Source organism: Onychostruthus taczanowskii, unplaced genomic scaffold, assembly GCF_017590055.1.
Source record: "Onychostruthus taczanowskii isolate IOZ18803 unplaced genomic scaffold, ASM1759005v1 scaffold14, whole genome shotgun sequence".
In the NCBI taxonomy this organism is placed as follows: Eukaryota; Metazoa; Chordata; class Aves; order Passeriformes; family Passeridae; genus Onychostruthus; species Onychostruthus taczanowskii.
The window spans coordinates 10,803,373-10,821,750 of NW_024498573.1; the positions used below are offsets into that span (position 1 = coordinate 10,803,373).

Here is an 18,378-nt window from a genome sequence, read left to right on the forward strand (position 1 = left end):
ACTGACCTATTGCATCATTTTCCTTGCACTGCAGGGGATGATACTGCAGTGAGGGGAGCTTTGAGCACACCAAACACATTCTTTACCACCAATAAAGTCCTACAACTTTACCACTGCGAGTAGTCGCTCCGAATCCCACTTATAAAAGGACCCAGGGGGCAATCCGTGCCGGAGCTCCCTCAGCCGGCCCGGCCCGTGCCTCCTCCGCGGCCCGCCCTGAGGGCGGGGTGTGCGGGAGGCGGGATCGCTCCGAGCCGGCGCTCGGGAGCCGGAGCTGCCTCAGTCCGCGGGCAGGGAGCGCCCGCCGCCGCTGCCGCAATGGCCCACTCGGTGGTCCTGCGTGGTCCTTCGCCCTGGGGCTTTCGTTTGGTGGGCGGTAAAGATTTCAGCGCCCCGCTGACCATCTCCAGGGTGAGCTGGGAGGGGTTCGGGGAGCGGCCGCAGGTGATGGGCGGCGGGGCGGGTGGTACCCGGAGCGGCGGGCTCTGCCGGGCCCGGCGGGCAGCAGCGCTTCGGCTCTTTTCAACTCCAGTTTATTCTGTATGCACTCGAATAAGTGCTCCCCTCTGAGCTTTGCGCTGTTTCAGCTGCTTTCCTCAGTGTTACAGCCTTCTCCATGCTTTATTTTTTGGGATGTTAATTCATAAGGATCTGCTTTCAAAGTTTTTAGTGTTCACAGGGTTTGGACTCGTGCCCTGGACTGAGTTCACAGGCTGTTGGGGTTTTTAAAGAAGGCATGAGTTAAGTCAGCAAGAAGTTTCTCCATGCAGGCTGCAGTGTTCTGGGGTCTATGTGGGCTGGTAATAATTACCGTGTAAGTGTACTCACACTTGTGTTTGACCTCACAAATATGTATTCTGGAAAATTCTTTGCTAAGATGCCACAGATAGATTGAAATAGGCTTTGTGTGTAGATACATGTGAGAACAAACCATCCCCCAGGCAGGAGGGCTGGCGGCGAGGTGCTGTGATGGGCTGTGTGATGGATGAGGTGCTGGCTGTGAGCTGGGCACACTCCTTGGGACACTCGGTTTCCATGGCCCGGGAGAGGGCTGGGTGCCCTGAGCTGCTCGCCTCCCCGGCGTGTCGGGCTCTGCAGCACCGCCGGGCTCCCCTGGGCAGCTGCTGCTCAATTTCTGGAACAAACACCGAGTGCATTTGAAAGGAGCTGTAACTTAAAAATTCTGTAACTTAAAAATACTGTTGTAATGCGCACAAGCTGTTTGCCGTCTTTTCATTCATCTGCCAAAGCTGTGACAAAAAAGAGAAAACATGTACCCTGAGTTTCGAAGAAGTAATTATGGAAGAGAGCGTGTTTTGCAGGGGTTTAGTTTGTCTTTGAGTGCAAGCATGTCTATTGCATGGCTTTGTTTCTGTTTTTACTTTGGCCTGTCCCTTTCCAAGTGCTCCAGTGAGGGCTGTTTTGGAGGAGAACAGGAGGAGGTGGATGGAGGAGAGGGAAGGTGGGGCTGGCTGTGCAGCACGCAGGGCGGGTGTCCGTACAGCTGGAGGGCTGTGCTGTGACAGGGGCACTCGGCTTTTGGGGTTCAGCCTGAACCTCCTGGACATGGAGAGTTCTATTTCTCCCCTGGTAACATGGGATGTATCAAAAATCACCTCCCAGCAATTGTAGAAATGTTCTTGTTGTAGAAGTGAATATCTGAACTTAGTGGAGGGAGCCAGTTTTCCTGTTACTTAAAAAAAAAAAAACAAACTGGTTTAATATTAAACAAGAAAAACCTAAGTCTGCTTCTGCCTAGATAGGTGGCTTGCCAAATTTCTTGTTTAATTCAGCAAACCTGGGAGGTGTGAGGAGGATGATTCTCCTCAGACCAGTCTTGCTGTGGATCACCAAGAGTGGTAATGCAAGAAGCAGATGTAGGGTGTTATTCCATCTGGCAGCCTTTTAAATTGGATCCTTTTTTAATTCTGTTCCCACTGAGGAGCAGGCTGATGTTCTGATGTGCTGTACTCTAACGACTGCTCCTGGAGGGTGGGAAACAAATGACTAGGATGTAAATAGAGATGTAGAGTGGTCTGCTTTGGCTCTAGTCTCTAAACACAAGAAAAGACCTGACTTGCTTTGCAAATAGTACCTGAAAATGTTAAAGCTGGGGAAGAATTATCTTCTGCTACAGCTCCTTGCCGTGGGGATGCAGGAAGGGGCTGCTGGAGGGCTCCCTGGGCAGCCTGGGCTTTGCTTGGTCGTGGGTCTGTGCAACCCTGCTGCTGTGCAGGGGACTGATCGTGGCTGTTGTGGTGCTATATTCCCTTTTATTCTGTAATTGTCCAGGAAATCTGTTCTTTCTGGCTTTAAATCTTGGCAAGGGGGCTGGGGGCTTCCCATCTCCAGGAATGAGAAGCCTCCCTCCCCTTTGCCCAGCCTGGCTCACAGCAGGAGACTCTTGCTAATTGTGGAGGCTTTTGGCCGACTTCTGCTTCCCTTCAAAGTGCCTTTCTTCTTTAATTTCAGTTTCATTTGTTTTATACTCGAATGCCATTAAATTACAAACATCTTTGGAAAAGCAGAAGTTCTGCCGGGAGGCAGGACCACACTCTGGGATTCCCACGTCCAGCTGTGGGCCCAAGATGCCAACATGTTCTGGGTGTGCTGGGCTGCCTGGGGGTGTGGGATTGCTGTGTCCCACTGCTTGGCCCAAAGGGGGCTGAGGATCAACGTGTCACAAGGTGTTTGGGCTGTTCAGCTCTGCAGGCATCCTACCTGGACTGGTTATGTTGGGAAATCAGGTTGCAGGTTGGGATTTTAGGCATCCAAGGCCACCCACATTCAGCTCTGGGTGCTGGAGGCTGGAAATACTGAAAGGAGCTGCCAGGGTGAGCTGAGGAAGAGGCAGAGTGCTGCAGGGCAGAGAGATGTCAGGCAGGGGATAAAGCTGAAGGTGGTCCACAAAAGTGTCTTATGATAATCTTGTCAAGAGATAAATGACATTATATGGATTTGGTAGCATGGAACGTGACAATGACCCTGTCCTGCTTTGGGATGGAACTTGCCTTGCTCACAAGGCTTTACTTTGGCCTTTAGCCTCTGTGAGGTGGCTGTGGCCGTGCAGGTGCTGATGGTATTCAGTCTGTCTCTTGCAGCTGTCTCAAATAGACTCATGACATTAAGCAATGGTCTTTTTGTCTTGAAAACAGGTCACTTCCCTCTGTGATTTGATAAGTCTTAAGTGACAAGGGGTAAGGATCTGATTGCTCTGCTGGGCAGCTGATGCTGAACTCTGCCCTGGAGAGGCCAGGGCTCCAGATGGGGTGTTGAGTTCCTTGGTATTAAGATAAATGTAAATCCAAAAGGGCATGATTAGGGCATCTCTCATACAGTCCCACGAAAAGTTAGGTGTGCTATAGTTACCGTTTTATCCTGTTTCTTCTTGTATATTCAGCAGGACCCATATTATCAAGGCTGGAGTTTGCTGAGCTGGTTTGGGGGCATGCAGCCCTGGAGGGTGATACTGGTGTGTTGTCAGCACAGGCTCAGTTTGTTTTATACCCACTGTTACAGTGAGCTAACACCAGGTGTAGGACATGACATCATTAATCGATACTCCTCCTAATGATATTTATGGGGGTAGGGAATGATCCAAAAGATCTGCTTTGAGTTGACCTTAATGACTTGATAGAAAGTGGTTTTAAGATTTAATTAAATTTCTGGTAGCTGCTTTTCCTTGGTTGAGCAGGCTAATGCTGGGTGCTGTGTTTGCTCTCTGTGGGAAAGGGGACTCCCTGTGGCTCTGACTCCAGTGACAATATTCCCTTTGACCAGCAGCCATGGCTCAGGAGCAGCAATGGAATAACTCACTTGGCTCTTCTCAGTGTTGTGCTTGTAACCACATCAGTGAGTGCTGTGGTTCTGTGTGGGATCACAGTTGATCTACCCCTTGCCTGGGATTAAAAGATAATCAGTCATTAGCGTAACTGGAGGAGCTGAATGCATTTAATCATTTGAACTTGCTTGTCCTGCTCCTGGAGCAGCTGATGTCATCATCTGCCCAGTTCTGCCAGTGTTAATCCATGCACTTGCTGTTTTTGTAATCATAGATAAATTACTTAGCTAAACAGATAATTGACAAATGGACTAATTCCAGTCATTTTTAAATGAGATTTTAATACAAATTTTCCTTTATCTGCTGGCTTCAACATTAGTTTACCCGCTGGTCTCTAGTGGAGCAGCAAAAATGCAAGTTTCAGCTTTGGCTTGGAACTGTAACACAAGAAGGATGAGAAATAATTGGTCTGCAATCCATTATCCAGGTATTGTTTGAGTTAAGGTTGACTTTTAAACTTAAGCAGCTTTCACGTTTGAGCAGAGACGTGTCCTGTTAAAGGTTAGGATACTCGAGAAAGAATTCTGCTGAGGAAGGAATTCCAGTAAAAGTGATTTTGTTGACTCTGTCAGGGCTGTAATTCCAGGGGAGGCCTGGGAGGTTTGTTCTTGTGTGGGTGGGATGAGCCAGCAAATGCCCAAGTCTGTGCTGTGATCCTGTGTGAATGCAGAGAGAGCCCACTCCATGCTGTAATTCCTGGGGAGGCCTGGGAGGTTTGTTCTTGTGTGGGTGGGATGGCTGAGCAGAAGGGGCTCCCCAGAGCGAGGGCTGGGAGTAACAGGTTTGGTTACCCCAGGAATTCCACATGTCTTGCTGTAGAAGGCAAGGATCAGAGACGGCAGCAAAAGGAACAGGAATTTTGTCTCTGTTTGAGATGTTAGGAGGATTTAAATTTCCATAAGGTGGGGTTTTTGTTTCATATAGTTCTTATGTATTTGATAGTTTATTAGATGGAAATTTTGCACTCTGTTCAGAGCTCCCAAATGGACTGAAGAAGCCTCTCTATGTTGCTGAATCCCAAAGCTATGGCCCCACCTGATTTCTGCTGACTTTTGGTGGTTTGCTGCCTGTGTAGAGCTGAGTGATGAAAGCTGTCCCTCGGTTGGTTGCATAGTGAAGTTGTTACAGTATTTCAAGTGGGATGATTATTTGAAGTGGAAGGAAATACTTTTACTAGTCAGTTTTTGTTTTTCTCATCATTCCTATAAACTCAGGGCTGAGAGGTCTGGGTGTTTAAGTGTGAAGCTGTGCTGGTACAGAACAGTTAATCTGAGCTACAGATAAGAACTAACAGAAATATGTCACAAATAGATTTGCTGCTGAAGTGTTTCTATCGCTGGGGCTTTAATAACTGAAAGAGAATAATAAATGCTTGTGCTGGTTCAGGAGACAGTAATGGTGGAACATACTGGAATGAAAACCTAATACTAATTACCGTAATTAAGCACCCTGATAATCCCGAGTGGGAAAGCAGGTGGAAAGAATGATTCATGTAGATCCATTTAGGCAGGGTCTGACCTTGGGGCAAGTTAACAAAATAAACCCAGCACAGCCATGAAAACACACCAGGTCTCTGCCAGGCTGCACAAAGCAGCGTAAGTTCAGTGTCCCTGGGTATTTGGGATTAGGGATTTGTGGGTTTGGGGTTGTTTTTTCCCTTCCCCCTTCTTTTTGTTTTAAATGGTGGTGATGTCAGTTTTCCTTGAAGATTGAAAGATTGCCTGCTGAGACAGGTATTCAAAATTATTTTGTAGAGGTGTTCACTTAAATCCCACTTGATAAAGTGGGTTAAGGAGAATAGCTAGATAACAGGCTTACTAGAACAGCCATGTTGGTGCAAGAAGCATACAGGGGGAATGATGTGCAATTATTCTTTTTATTCTAAACTTTTTTTGCTGTGTAACACAACAGATGGTTATAATCCTGGTCCTCCTGCAATTGGGTAAGTCCTTTAATTTTAATACGAATATGTCATTAATGCAGAATTAATGTAGACCAATGCAATTTAATTTCATTTTTGATAGCTTGGGGGTGAAATACATGTCACAGGAAATCCTAGAAGGAGCAATATAGTATTTCTAACTGAATTTGTTTTCCAGTTTCTGAGCTCTCAAAATGCCTTGACTTGTGGTTCTCAGATACCCAAACACTTAGTAAAAACATTTTTATTTTTTAAGTCATCTGTAACCACAGGTTTTAAAGTGTGAAAGAAAACAGTAGCTCTCTCAAGATCTAGCAGTGTTGATAGAAAAGGTTAAAACAAACAAGTTCACAGAAAAATACTCTGCTTGATTTGTTATCAGTGCCAGATGTGTGCCAGAGCAAAGCCCGTATCTCACCGAGCTTGTTCGTGTAGTGGGTTTGTACACAGCCCCTAACACCCCACTTGCCCCAGGCCCTGGTAGATAAGGTTGTGTTTGGCTTCTACTTCACAATTTACACAAAAACTTCAAGCAAACGCAGGTTTCACTATGTTACTTGAGCAACGGCAAAGATGTCAAGCCAGTGTGGCTTTTGAGGAGCTTGTACAGCCAGGAGGAGCACAAAACAAAACTTGCTTTCTCTCCACAGAGAGCACAGCTGTATTTAAAAAAATAAAAAGTGCTGTTCAAGAGAATTTCAGCCAATGAGTTTTCCAAACACCATAAAGATACCTCACAGCCACACTCAATCCTTCTTGACAACCAGAGCAACTTGCATTCACACCCATTAAGCCTTAAGCAGTTTTACATATTGTGTGGATTGATAGCAGATTATGTGGCAAGGACATTTTACAGCCCAAGCTTCAGAAAACAAAATATACCAGAATAAAGATTATTTGAAGTCCTTATTCTTAATTATTAGATATGGGCAGTGCACAGCTAAAAGAGAAGCTGTCTTGAGCAGTTGACTCCAGGACTGGTTGATGACATAGGAGATTGTCAGAGGAGAGGTTTGCAGGATGCTGACACTGCTCTGAATGCTGTTGTTTACCATAAGCAACAAAACACTTTAGAAATCTTTACCATGTGTAAAGGTTCTGGTCCAAAAGACTGAACCCTGCAAAATATTTGACATTCACCATTAAAGCAGCTGTGTGGCAAAGGCACAAATCCCTGCACTCTGTGATTAACACCTGAGTGTGCTGCAAGAATGCAACTGCAGGTATGCTCACCAACTGGATTAAACTTATGTTGAAATTTTTTTCCTCTTTGGAGATCACTCTGTGTACATTTTCCTTTTGATAGGAAGGAAAGTGTCAGCCTGCCTTCCTGGCCAAGAGGCATATGGTTTGGAAGGCAGACTCTAAGCAGTTCCTCCATGTCTTCTGCACAGCACTTAGGGTTTGCTCCTGAGAAGGGCTTGAGAAGCCCTGCTGCTTGTTGAGGTGTCTGAGGGGGCAGACTTCACTGGAGAGCTGGCTCCTTAAACCCTGAAGGAGATGAAGTGATTCTGGCCATAAACACTTTGTGTGATGCTGCTCAGTCTGGTCTGCAGTGGTGCCGTACCTGAGAGACTGCGGTGGTGCTCCAGGCGCACCCACACCAAGGGCTCACTGCTGTCCCCAGGGCAGCTGTCCCTCCCTGGCCTTGTTTCCTAGCAAGACAAAGTAAACATAGAGCAGATTTAAGTGTAGGAGCAGCTGTGTTGCTGAATGGGGCGGTTTTGTGCAGTACAGCAGCACAGATGCTTTAGCTTGCCTTTGGAGGAGGCAGTAAGGGGCTCCTGGTGGCCGTGACCATGGAGGGTGCTGCCAGAGCTGTGTGCCCTTGGGCTGAGCAAGAGAGCTGTTCACAAGATACACCAGATGATCCTTGTGGATCCCTTCCTTGTTTTTCTCAATCCGTGTTTTGAGATCTGCACATGGGTTAGTGGCAGGTTGCTCTAAAACACATGTCCAATGTCATTGATTCTCAGCCTCTTCTTTGTATAGACACCTCATACTTTGGGCTGGGTTAGGATCTACTCTATGAAACTGTTTCTAAATTTGGATTTGGATCCATTAGTACTTGGATTCAAAAGGATTTTTGAGTATCTTGCCTTTTATAATACTTGTACTCTGATTCTTTCCCTTCTATTGTGTTAAGCTCGTTTTCTTCAGTAGTTAAATTAATTCAGATTCCATGAACAGTGTTCTTCATGTACTGGGCTGTGAGCTTATCTAAATAATGTCTTGATACATCAGACTTTATATAAGCAACTAGAAAAATGCAAATGAATTGGCAAGGAATTCAAGGCAGGACGCTTTGAAAAGCTGAAGAGAATCCCTGGAAAGAATGTTTAAAGGGTTTAAGGAATTTATTTTCATTAGTTAATTATTTGACTCTTGGTTCTTCTTGTTTTAAAAGATATAGCTGTGTAAGATCATTCCCTACCCCATAGCATGGAACAGACAGGCTTTGTTTAAAAGCTGAGAATTTTGTCACACTATCTTTAAAGTCTCTCAAAGACTTGAATCGGCTCCTTTTGATCACAGTTGCAGAACAGAAAATTCCCCCGGCCTTGCCTACAACAAACTACCGCTGATTTAAGAGAAGAGTGGTGTGGTCTGTGTAGGCTTGTTTGGGATTGCACCTTTTAACCCTTTAAATCCTGGCTCTGTTCGCTAATGGGGTGCATTAGAGTACACTTTTAACAAAAAGTGAAGATGTGGCAGAGATAAAGCTGCCTTCATTATGGGAGATGGGAATGGCCTGAATAGGCACCTCTTGTTGATTTGGATATAAAAAAATCTGTGTGAATAAAGACTAACCTAATCTTTCCCATGGCTGTGCTGAGGTCTTGCAGGCAGTGAGGAGCTGCATCCCTCAATCCTGACACGGGTGACCTTAGATGCAGGTTTCTGGGGAAAAGAGTAGAACTAAAAAGGGATTAAGTTAATATTACAAATTAACCTCTTACTACACTATTGATTGTTTCAGCTTGTGGTGTTTGCCCAATTCTAAAGTTGGCTTGAACAAAGCTGTTTCCAAGTAGAGCCATCCTTGTGGTGGGCAGGGCTCCCATCCCTGAGGGCAGGGGATGCAGGCATGGGGATTTCACCCTGGTTTGAATGCTCTCCCAGCCCTGGCTCCCTTCTGTGGCCAGGCTCCAGGGAAGACAGTAGAACACTGTGTTTCAAGAGCAAACTTCTCTTGGTGCAAATAATCTTGCTTACTAAATTAGACTGCACAGCTCCAACACCAACCAATTTAGGTTAAGCACAAGGCAGTTGCCCCAATGTACTTTATTTTAATGGCCTGTCATTGTCAGATGCCAGCACTCAGTAAATCCTAGTGATGCTCCAGTGTCCAGATAAGAGAGCTGCTGCTGGCTTTGGGACTGACCCAGTCTGTTTCACAGCATTCATAGTATGCACTTGGTGGGGGAAGGGGGCTGCTGGAGGGTAATTGCCTTAGAGGAGAGTGGAGAGGTGGATGATAATCCTGGAAAAAGTAGTGGGGAATATGATTGAAAAAAATTGTTTTTAAAAATTGGTTGTGTTTATTGGGATAGAGTTCCCTGGTGGATGATTTGGCAAAAGGCATGGTATGGAGGTGATGCTTGCAGTGCTGTCACTGAACCTTCTGTGGTGACTGTAGAGGCAGAGGACAGTGAAAGTAGGGCTGTCCACTGGCAGCTCTTTCTTTAAATTTGTCTTACTGGAACAATAGAGACAGACACCAATATTGGACCTCTGGTATTTTTTGAAGCACAATGCTATATGGAGGACATAGAAAGATGTCACAAATAAGACTTATCCTGAGGGGATTAGGAAGAATAATATTCTTATTAGAAAAGGGGGGAAAGTACATTCTGGCTCCCTAGAGGAACAAATCCCTGCAGGACGCACCCTCCACAGGCATGCTGTGTGGGGAAGGGCTGCTCTCTGGGATCTGGAGAGCCTGGAGCTGCTTACCTGGGGCACGTGCTCTGCTCCACAGTATCATTGCTGGGCAAGTGGTTTGTTTCTTTTAGTCTTCTCTGTTTATAAGCTTTCTGAAGCATCTTCATGTTTTGAGAGAGAGAAGCGAGGAAGCAGCCGCTTGTTTTTGTGGAGGGGTTAAGCTCAGAGGATTGTTCTTTATTTAATTTTAGGAGAGCAGTAAAGCTGGCAGGCGTGCACGCCACATTCTCAGAGCGGCGGCCGTGCTGTGCGTGCACGGCTGCCTTGGGCAGAGAGCACAGCAGAGTTTCTATGGGCATAAAAGGAGCTGTGAAAACACAAGTGCCAGGGACCTCCCCAGCACATGAACTGGTTCTGCACATATTTCATGCTTGGTTCCTTCTTGCTGAAAATGTAGCAGTGCTTAGGTGGTGGGTAGCACTGGGATCTCCCTAGCCGTCTCAAAAAGAGCTCACTCCAGCCCTGCCATGTCCCTGATGACAGATCCATTCCACTGGACCCATCCCTCTGAGTTGCTTTGATTCACTCACAGAAAACTTGGGGGAATTTGCCTTAAGTTGAAGTAAGAAATATTTAGATTAGATATGAGGAAGAAATTATTTCTGTGAGCATGGTGAGGCATTGGCATAGGTTCCCCAGAGAAGCTGTGGCTGTTCCATCCCTGGAAGTGTTCAAGACCAGGTGGGATGCGGCTTGGAGCAGCGTGGTCTAGTGGAAGGTGTCCCTGCCCATGGCAGGGTGTTGGAGCAAGATGACCTTTAGGGTCCCTTCCAACCCAAACCATTCTGTGATTCTATGAAACATTCAGCTCTTCTGGATTACATCCCAGGCTGTGCCTCAGAACCTGCTGAGCACCAGGGATGGCACACAGGAAGAGGCTGGATGGAACTCCTGGAGCAGGAAGATATGGAGAGATGGTCCTCTGCCCTTTCTGCAGGTCTGGTTTGTCTGTGTTGGGCAACTTCACTCCAAGTCTCCATTAGCTGGTTTGGATTTATGTTGTTGGGAACATACTTTAGCATGCAGGACAGCAGTAACCCAGAGTGTGAGTTAGCTGATGGCTGGGAGTTCACCTCAGTGCTTCATGAAGTTATGTCTTTGGGAGCTCAGAGCTTCCACAGGAGGCAGGATTCTTGTCTGATTGAAAAATAAAAACTTTTAGGGGAATTGTAATGCAAATACTTATGTTTCTTTAAGCCCATGGTGTTTGCTGTGGTTTTGGGGGTTTTGCAGGGGCCTTTGGGAGCTATATGGCCTCACAGGGAGCAAGACCCCCTGAGCTGCTGATGGTATGAGCGCTTAGACCACCCCATCGACCCACAGAATTCCCCACCTGGAACACCAACACATGGTGGGGCCCTGCTGCCCTGGGGCTTAGCAGGGTGTGAGGGACAGGGCTGGCTCCTTGCTGGTGTGTAACTGCCCTGCCTGTTACAGTAAAGGACACCAGCAGCCCAAATCCTGGCAGGCAGCTAGCCCGGCAAGGTGAGGCGTGGCACACAGGGTGCAGCAGGTGCCAGGGCACATAACCCACGTTGGGCCCTGGTGCGTGAGCTGGGACTTGGCTTTAGGGCACTCTCTTCTGCCTGTGGTGGCTACACAGCTCACACCCCCTGAGTGATGTATCCATCGGCCTGGGCTTGGTCTGTGCTCATTCAGCATTGATTTTTGAAATGGTGTGTTTTTGCCACAGATGGAGAACTTCAAAACCAAGTAAAATCTTGCCGGTTTTTCTTAATCCTCTCCTGTTCTCAAATACCACCTTCTTTGGAGGCCCCTTTCAAGACCACAAGGCTGCAGTGACTTGGTGTAGGTTTTCTTTGCATTGTTTTTAACTTCATAACCTGTCTGATTACTCTCAGATTCATGTGTGCTTCCTTCAAGTCACACACACTGTGGTTCTGGCTCAGGGCAGACCTGAGGGCTCTCTGGAGAGAGGCACAAGTGAGTGCCTCTGATACAAGCTCCATCCCACCTCTGTGACTGCCAGGCTCCAATGCCATACAGTCACAAAATGCTTCGTGGGAAAGGATTTTTAGGCCCATCAAGTCCAGCACTGCTGAGGTCACCACTAAGCCATGTCCAAAGCAGGTAGAACTCCTGCACTAGGATTCAGGCACAGCACTGACCCATAACCAGACTCGTCAGGCTTCCTGTGGAGTGTTTGGTATCAATGGCTTTGCACAGCTGTGAGTTAGAACTTGGTCTACAGTGTTTTAAATATTATTCACTAAAATACAAACTTTGGGGCTGACAGACATTACAATAATGATTCCCAAGCTGTTGAGACACCGATGCTGTATCTCAAATGAATTCTTGGAGTGCAGCTCCATTTCAAGCCCTCGGCCATCTCCACAGCTAGCATAAAATGCTAATATGAAAATACTGCCAAAATAATTTGAAATAAAGCAGAAGCTTAAATAGGAAACAGCTAGGGGTCCCATTTGTGAACAACTTATTCTTCAAGGAAGCTGCAACGTAGTAAATATCAGTACACGGGAAAAAATCCATCAGACATCTAGACAGCACTGAATAGACAAGAACAAAATACAGCTGTCCTGGGTCAAGCTGAAGGTCTGTTAGTCTAAAAGCCTGCTGGCAGCCAGGGCTGTGGGATGGACATTGGGGGAAGCAGATAACAGCAGGCAAGAGCATGGAGGTGCTTCCTTGGAGTTGCTGGTTGAGCTTTAGGTTGACTTTCTGATGAGTCTGGCAGCTTCTGTGGCTGTAAAAGGACCCTAATGCCCTGTGAATGGATACAGGGGTCAAAAAACGCCTCACAGTGCCAGAGGAAAAATAATCCTGTCCTGGCTTGAAATGTCCTGTGCCAGAGCTAATGTGTGTGAACTGAAAGCCATCTCCTGTTGTTTGCTCTGCACTGAGTCATGGGGCAGCCCCTGAGCTGTTGGTCTGGGCGGGTTTGTTAGAGCCAAACAGCCCAGCTGAAACTATTGAAGGGCAAACTGCAAATACTGATTTACTCTGACAATGCAACAAAAGCTGTAACTTAGGCTGCCAGTTCTACTTAACTGTCAGAAGTGGTTTGGAGCTTCTCAAACACCTTCAGGTTCGTGTTTCAGTGGTGCCAGTAGCTGTGGTCCTGCAGGGAGCAGTGCAGCAGGCACTGGGGCTGTCTGCTTCTCACCGGGGAGAGCTCTAGTGCAATCCACAGGGGCTGTTGTGGTAAGACTAAATCCGCTTTGAATTCCCTGCAAAAATAAAACAAATTGTCCCTGGAAGTGTTGAAAGCCAGGTTGGATGAGGCTCGGAGCAACCTGGGTAGAATGTGCTACTGTGTTGGAACAAGGTGATCATTAAGGTGATCTTTAATCCTACAAGCCATTGTAGGATTGTATGACATCAAGATGAAAGCTGGGAGGTGCATGTGCATGCCCCCTTTCTAAAAACCACTGTTTCATGATGGCCTGTGGTAGGGGGGCTTCTGGGCACGGGGGAACTGCCCCACTTGGTCTCACTGTCTGAAAAACTACGCCTGGTTGCTGTCACGCACCGCTGTAAGCCAAGGGGAGGTGGTGGGGAGAGCGGTGCTCCTGTTGTCTGGATTTCTCAAGCAGGGTGGGGCAGAGACCCACCACCTAAGACAGGGAATTCCATCTGTGTAAATCGAGAGTAGACAGAACCAAAGCAGCAGCTTGCTTTAATGCAGTGACACATGAATAACCAAAAGGCAGGCTTGCCGTAACTTCTCGGTTGATAAAATGTGTTTGGTTAGCAAATTCTGTGAATAGACTGAAGAGGAAATTAGAGGGAAAACACACAGCATAGGGTTTAACCAGACAAGTTTACCTGTTCTGAATATGCCTTGCGTCATTCTGTATTACTGTAAAAATTAAAACCACATTTAGGGTGATGTAAATGAAATGGTAATTTCTCAAGAACCTCTTTTATGGGCTGTAGGATTGGTCGTGTTGCTGACCACAAACTGTACCTGGACCTGTCATTAGTTCCTCAGGAAAGAAGTTAGAAGTTTTATAAGGTTCTGGCTCTCTGACAAAACCAGAAGGAAAGAATTGTGGAGGCTTAAAGAGCTATGTGATATTTATAGAATAAAATCATGGAATCGTTTAGGATGGAAATGATCGTAAAGATCCTCAGTTCCAGCTGTTACCTCACCACTGCCAAGGCTACCAATAAACCTTGTTCCCAAGTGCCATATCTGCTAAATCCCTCTGGGGTTGGTGACCACGCGGGGCTAGAAAGAGACAAGTCATTTGGATGTCAGTCCAGAAGAAGTGAAGTCAAATGTGACCTCTCCCCCAGTCAGGGGGTGGTGGTTAACCAGAGGAGGGTTTCATGTGCTGCTTAGGGACTGACTCTTGCAGCATCATGAAAGGTCTGCAAACCTAAGGAGTGTGAAGCATCTCCCTGGAAAGAGTGTATTACATTTATTTCAAGCAAGAGACACATGTGAAGATGGGACCTGGTCACACAGTGGCTGGAGTTGACTGAAATTCCTTATTTCAAATAATGTTGCTGTAGGGGATGGCCCTTGGAGACCTGGGGCTTACCTGAGAGCTCTGACCTCCAGCCTCAGGTGGGTGAAGTTGGTGTAGAGAAAATACATCATCTCCAGAAATAACTGTTCCCTTTACCTGCATCTTATTCCAAGAAACTGGACTTCTTTTTAAAAAAACCCAGCATTCTTTTAACTAACCCTTTTTTTCTTTTTTTCCCAGATTAACCCTGGCAGTAAAGCAGCCATGGCAGACTTGTGCCCAGGAGATGTTATTCTGGCAATTAACGGAGAGAGCACAGACAACATGACACATCTAGAAGCTCAAAACAAGATCAAAGCATGTGTGGATCAGCTGCTGCTCTCTGTGAACAGGTTGGTTCTCTCTGATGTGCTCCTGTCTCAGTTTTGCTCAGAGGACTTTTGGCTGGCCCTGGAGCAGATGTGCTCTCAGGCTGGGTTCTTGGAGCATCCCCGTGGTCTGGGTAACTGTCCTGTGTTTTCAAAGACAGTAAAACAAAATGATTTTTAATGATTCACTGGTAGAAAAAGTGGGTTCCGTTCATTTTTACATGTGAATTATCATTTGTACCTTGTAAGGCTTGTCCAGGCTGTGGCCTGAGTTGAGTCTTTGTGGTTGTGTCAACTCAAGCAAGAGTAGCATGGGAATCAAAATGTCCTTTGGACAAACCTTTCCACTTCATTGACATCCACCCATCATTTTAAGCATCTGTTCAATAAAAAAAAAAACATTTGAAGGTCCTGCCAAATTCACTTTTTAGGGTATTTCAAAGCAAAATGAAAGCATGAGTTTGGTATTGGGGTTTATTTTTTGTTTAGTTTTTGTTGTTGTTGTTGTTTGTTTGTTTTTTTGGGGTTTTTTTTGGTTTTTTTGTGTTTTTTTTTTTTTTTTTTTTTTAGTTGGCGTGTGTTTTGTGTGTGTTGTGGCTTTTTTGTTTATTTGTGGGGTGGTTTTGTTTGGTTTTGTTTTCTTGGTCTTTTTTTGGTTTCTATTGGAATTAATTTTATAGCAAAATCACAAATTACCCAAGCAAAATGAGCGCTCCTTATAAGGTTCACAAATGGCTAATACTATCTGGCATAAGTTTAAATAAGTGAATATAGTTTTCCACTTCAGATTAAAGAGGCATTTCCTGATATAAAGAGCTATCATTTACTGTTTATACTTTTCTTGGAAAACCATATAGTTCTTACTGGATGCCTGGGCAGTGGGGAAGGAGCACTGCCATAAATGGAGCAAACCCTCAGTGGTTCCTCATGGTTCCTCAGACAGGCATCTCTGAGCTGCCTGGCTAAAGCCAAGTCCCCTGAGCTCAGCCCATGGTGTACAGATGATGTGGCTTTGGTATTACAAAAGAAAGAAAAGGAAAGCAAGCAAAACCCCTTCACACAGGTGGGATTTCCCATAGACAAGGAGTGCAGTTGTTCTGCTTTCCATCTGGAGCAGTTTTAGGGAGACTAGGTGATTTTCTACCCCCAAGAGGACCTGTGCCCACGGCAGGATCAGGGTTCCCTTCCTGACTGCCTGCAGGCTACTGGAGCTCTCCTTGAAAAAGGTGAAAATCCATAGTGGCAGGAGGTTTTGGTGAGCCACCAGCTGCCGGGGTGGTCTGGCAGCAGAGCAGCTTCACTGGGAGTTAGAACCACGTTCTGCTGAAAGCACCTTTCACCTGCAGCATGGCAGTGATTGTTCTCATGGATAAGGGTTTCTGCTGTGTGAATTAATGATGGACTGAATTCCCACCTTTACACTTCATTTTAGCCCCTGATATCAACTGGTGTTTTTTTTGGCTCAGACTGGACCTTAAACATCTCTGTGCGGGTGCATCCCCTCTCCTAAGTGGTGGTTCCTGCACAGGGCAGAGGTTGCGGTCACAGTGGTCTCACAGCAGTGTTGGTATGTGCCTTGCTGGGGCTAGGGGGGATCTGGCTGCTTGGTTTCCCTTTCCATGGTCATTCATGACCTCAGGGTGATCTGGAAGGTGCTGTGTGGAGGGTCTGTGGCTTCAGGTTGTTTTTTCCCAACTGTACCTAACAAGGTGTGGATATTTTTAACAGTGAGACCTTGTGGTGTGTCCAGAGGAGGTGAATTTTCTAACAGATGTTGCTGGTGGTGGCCCACAGCCTTTCTGTGGTGCAGGGTTTGTGGGTGGCATGTTTGGTCTTTGCTAAGCAGTAGGATTGCAATGGTTTTGTCAGGCCTTAAAGTCTTCATAAACACAGATTTTAAAGACTTTTTTATCTCATAGGCAAAAATAAATGCTCAGGGCTCTGCAAGGCAGGAACAGATGGTGAGGTGAGGAGCTGTTCAGCTTGGGGTGACTCCTCTTGGAGGTAACACTGTTTTAGTGGCTTCTCTAAGGGCAGAACTCACCTTGGCTGTGCCCAGAGATGTCTGTGAGGGTGGCATTTCTCTTGACAGGAAAAACTGAGTATTTGTTTTTTTTCTGCAGTAGGGACAGCAGCTCCAGTGATGAGCTATTAGGTCTATTTTTAGTTTGGCCCAAAGTGGGTGCACAGTGACTTGGTTCTTGGATTTCTGTCCTGTCTGCCAAGTGACCTGTTGGATCCTGTTGCCCAGCTGTTAGTCATTGCTGGAAGCACATCTGGCATTCCCTCCTAGGTGTGAGTGGATCCCTCCTCCAAGATTTGCCTCCTAGAATATGGGGTGACCTGGTCCTGCTCAGAGAGCCGTGTCCTGGGGCAATAATGAGGGGTTTTGTTGGTTTGTGTGCATGTCCAGGCACTGCTGTTTGTCACAGCTCTGCATCAACACCCTGGACCCTGCTCTGAGGCTGAGCTTCAAGAAAGCCCTGCCTGTGGTGGTGTGGATTAGTATCTTTTCCTTTGGGCAGAGGTTGCTGTTCAACATCTTTTCTGTACACTGCCTTTTGCAAGCCAACACAAAAGATTTCTTTTTAAATGTGTTTTTCTGAAATACATTTGAAATAAGAAGTCTGTTTGTTGCATGTCTTTAGTGAGGAACTGTTTTATCAAAGCAGGCTTCCTCCAGCCAGGCACGAGTGTGAAGGGGAGGAAAGGAAGCTGTGCTGTGTGCAGTGTTTCCATCCCCATGGTGCCCTCTGGACTGCTTCATTCCGTGCCCTTTCTCCATCAACCCTTGACATTATGTGTTACTGAGCTAGAGAACAAGACGGGTTTTGTTTTCAGACTCTGGTCAGTAAATGTCCTTGGACTAGGAAGATCAGTAGGAAAGTCAGAATGTGGGGAAAACAAGAAGTGGTAGTTACTGAGTGGCCTGACCAAGACCAAGTATCATGCATCAAAGAAAGGCAGCCATAAAATTGGGTTGGAGCTGTGTTTTGTTGAAATCACTTGAAAGTACCTTGGGTGTGGGATGGGAGACCTCATGGCATCTCCGTTCCTGCTGACACAGACTGCCAGGAAACCCTTGGCAGCACTGTCCAGACCTGCCCAGCTGTGCCAGAGGGCCAGGGCGAGCCCCACAGCTTCTTCTGAACCTTTTGTCATCTGCCAGAGAGGATGAAGGCTTGTGCTGCAGCTTTCCTGAAGAAACTGGCCCTGTGCCCACATTGGGAAAACTGCTGGCAAGGGGATGTCACAGGTTTTTAAGCATGTTGGGCTTCATGGCTCTCCTGTGCCCCTGGAGCCCACAGTCATTGTTGGTGTCTGTGAAGCTGCCCCTGCTCTCAGGCTGGACTAGAAGATATTTCCTTTTTTTTTAAAATCTCTTTGTCCTTTATCTCTTGGGGGGGGGTTTACTTCCTTCTTCATACCCTCCATTTTCTACCTCCTTTCTTGGCCAGACCCCTGACCTCCCTGAAGTTAGTGGGTGTTTTGTCCCTGGATTTTTTGGATCCTGCTTTTCCCCAACATGTGCAAGTCTGTCTTTGGACCGTGAAAGGCAAAGCAGCACAGTGGCCTTACTGTTCTGAAACAAAGTGATTGAAAATCCTCATTGGTTTACAAGAGGAGTTGATTTATGTAACTGATGCCTATGTGGGCACTGATGTAAGATGTGAGGAATTACTTGGTGTGGGCACTCCTGGAACAAGGGCTGGATGTTCAGGCTGTGGTTAATGGCTCCGGAATGGGAGGCCAGGAGTTCACATGGGCTCAGTGAGGCTGTGGGGAAGGCAGTGATGGTGCTGATTAAGATTCAGTGGGATGGTTCAGGCTGCTCTGGTGATAAAC

The 18,378-nt window shown here is 46.5% G+C and overlaps 1 protein-coding gene across 2 annotated transcripts in view; it reads left to right on the forward strand.

Annotated features, from left to right (window-relative positions):
- The first annotated feature begins 283 nt into the window (after positions 1-283).
- The window catches only part of PDLIM4 (PDZ and LIM domain 4), a 47,920-nt gene continuing 29,825 nt past the window's right edge, over positions 284-18,378 (forward strand). For both annotated transcript variants that reach the window (XM_041398047.1, XM_041398048.1), the window contains exons 1-2: positions 284-411; positions 14,405-14,556. In XM_041398047.1, the coding sequence (XP_041253981.1) occupies positions 319-411; positions 14,405-14,556 (245 nt within the window). In that variant the 5' untranslated portion in view covers positions 284-318. The remainder of the gene's footprint in view (positions 412-14,404; positions 14,557-18,378) is intronic.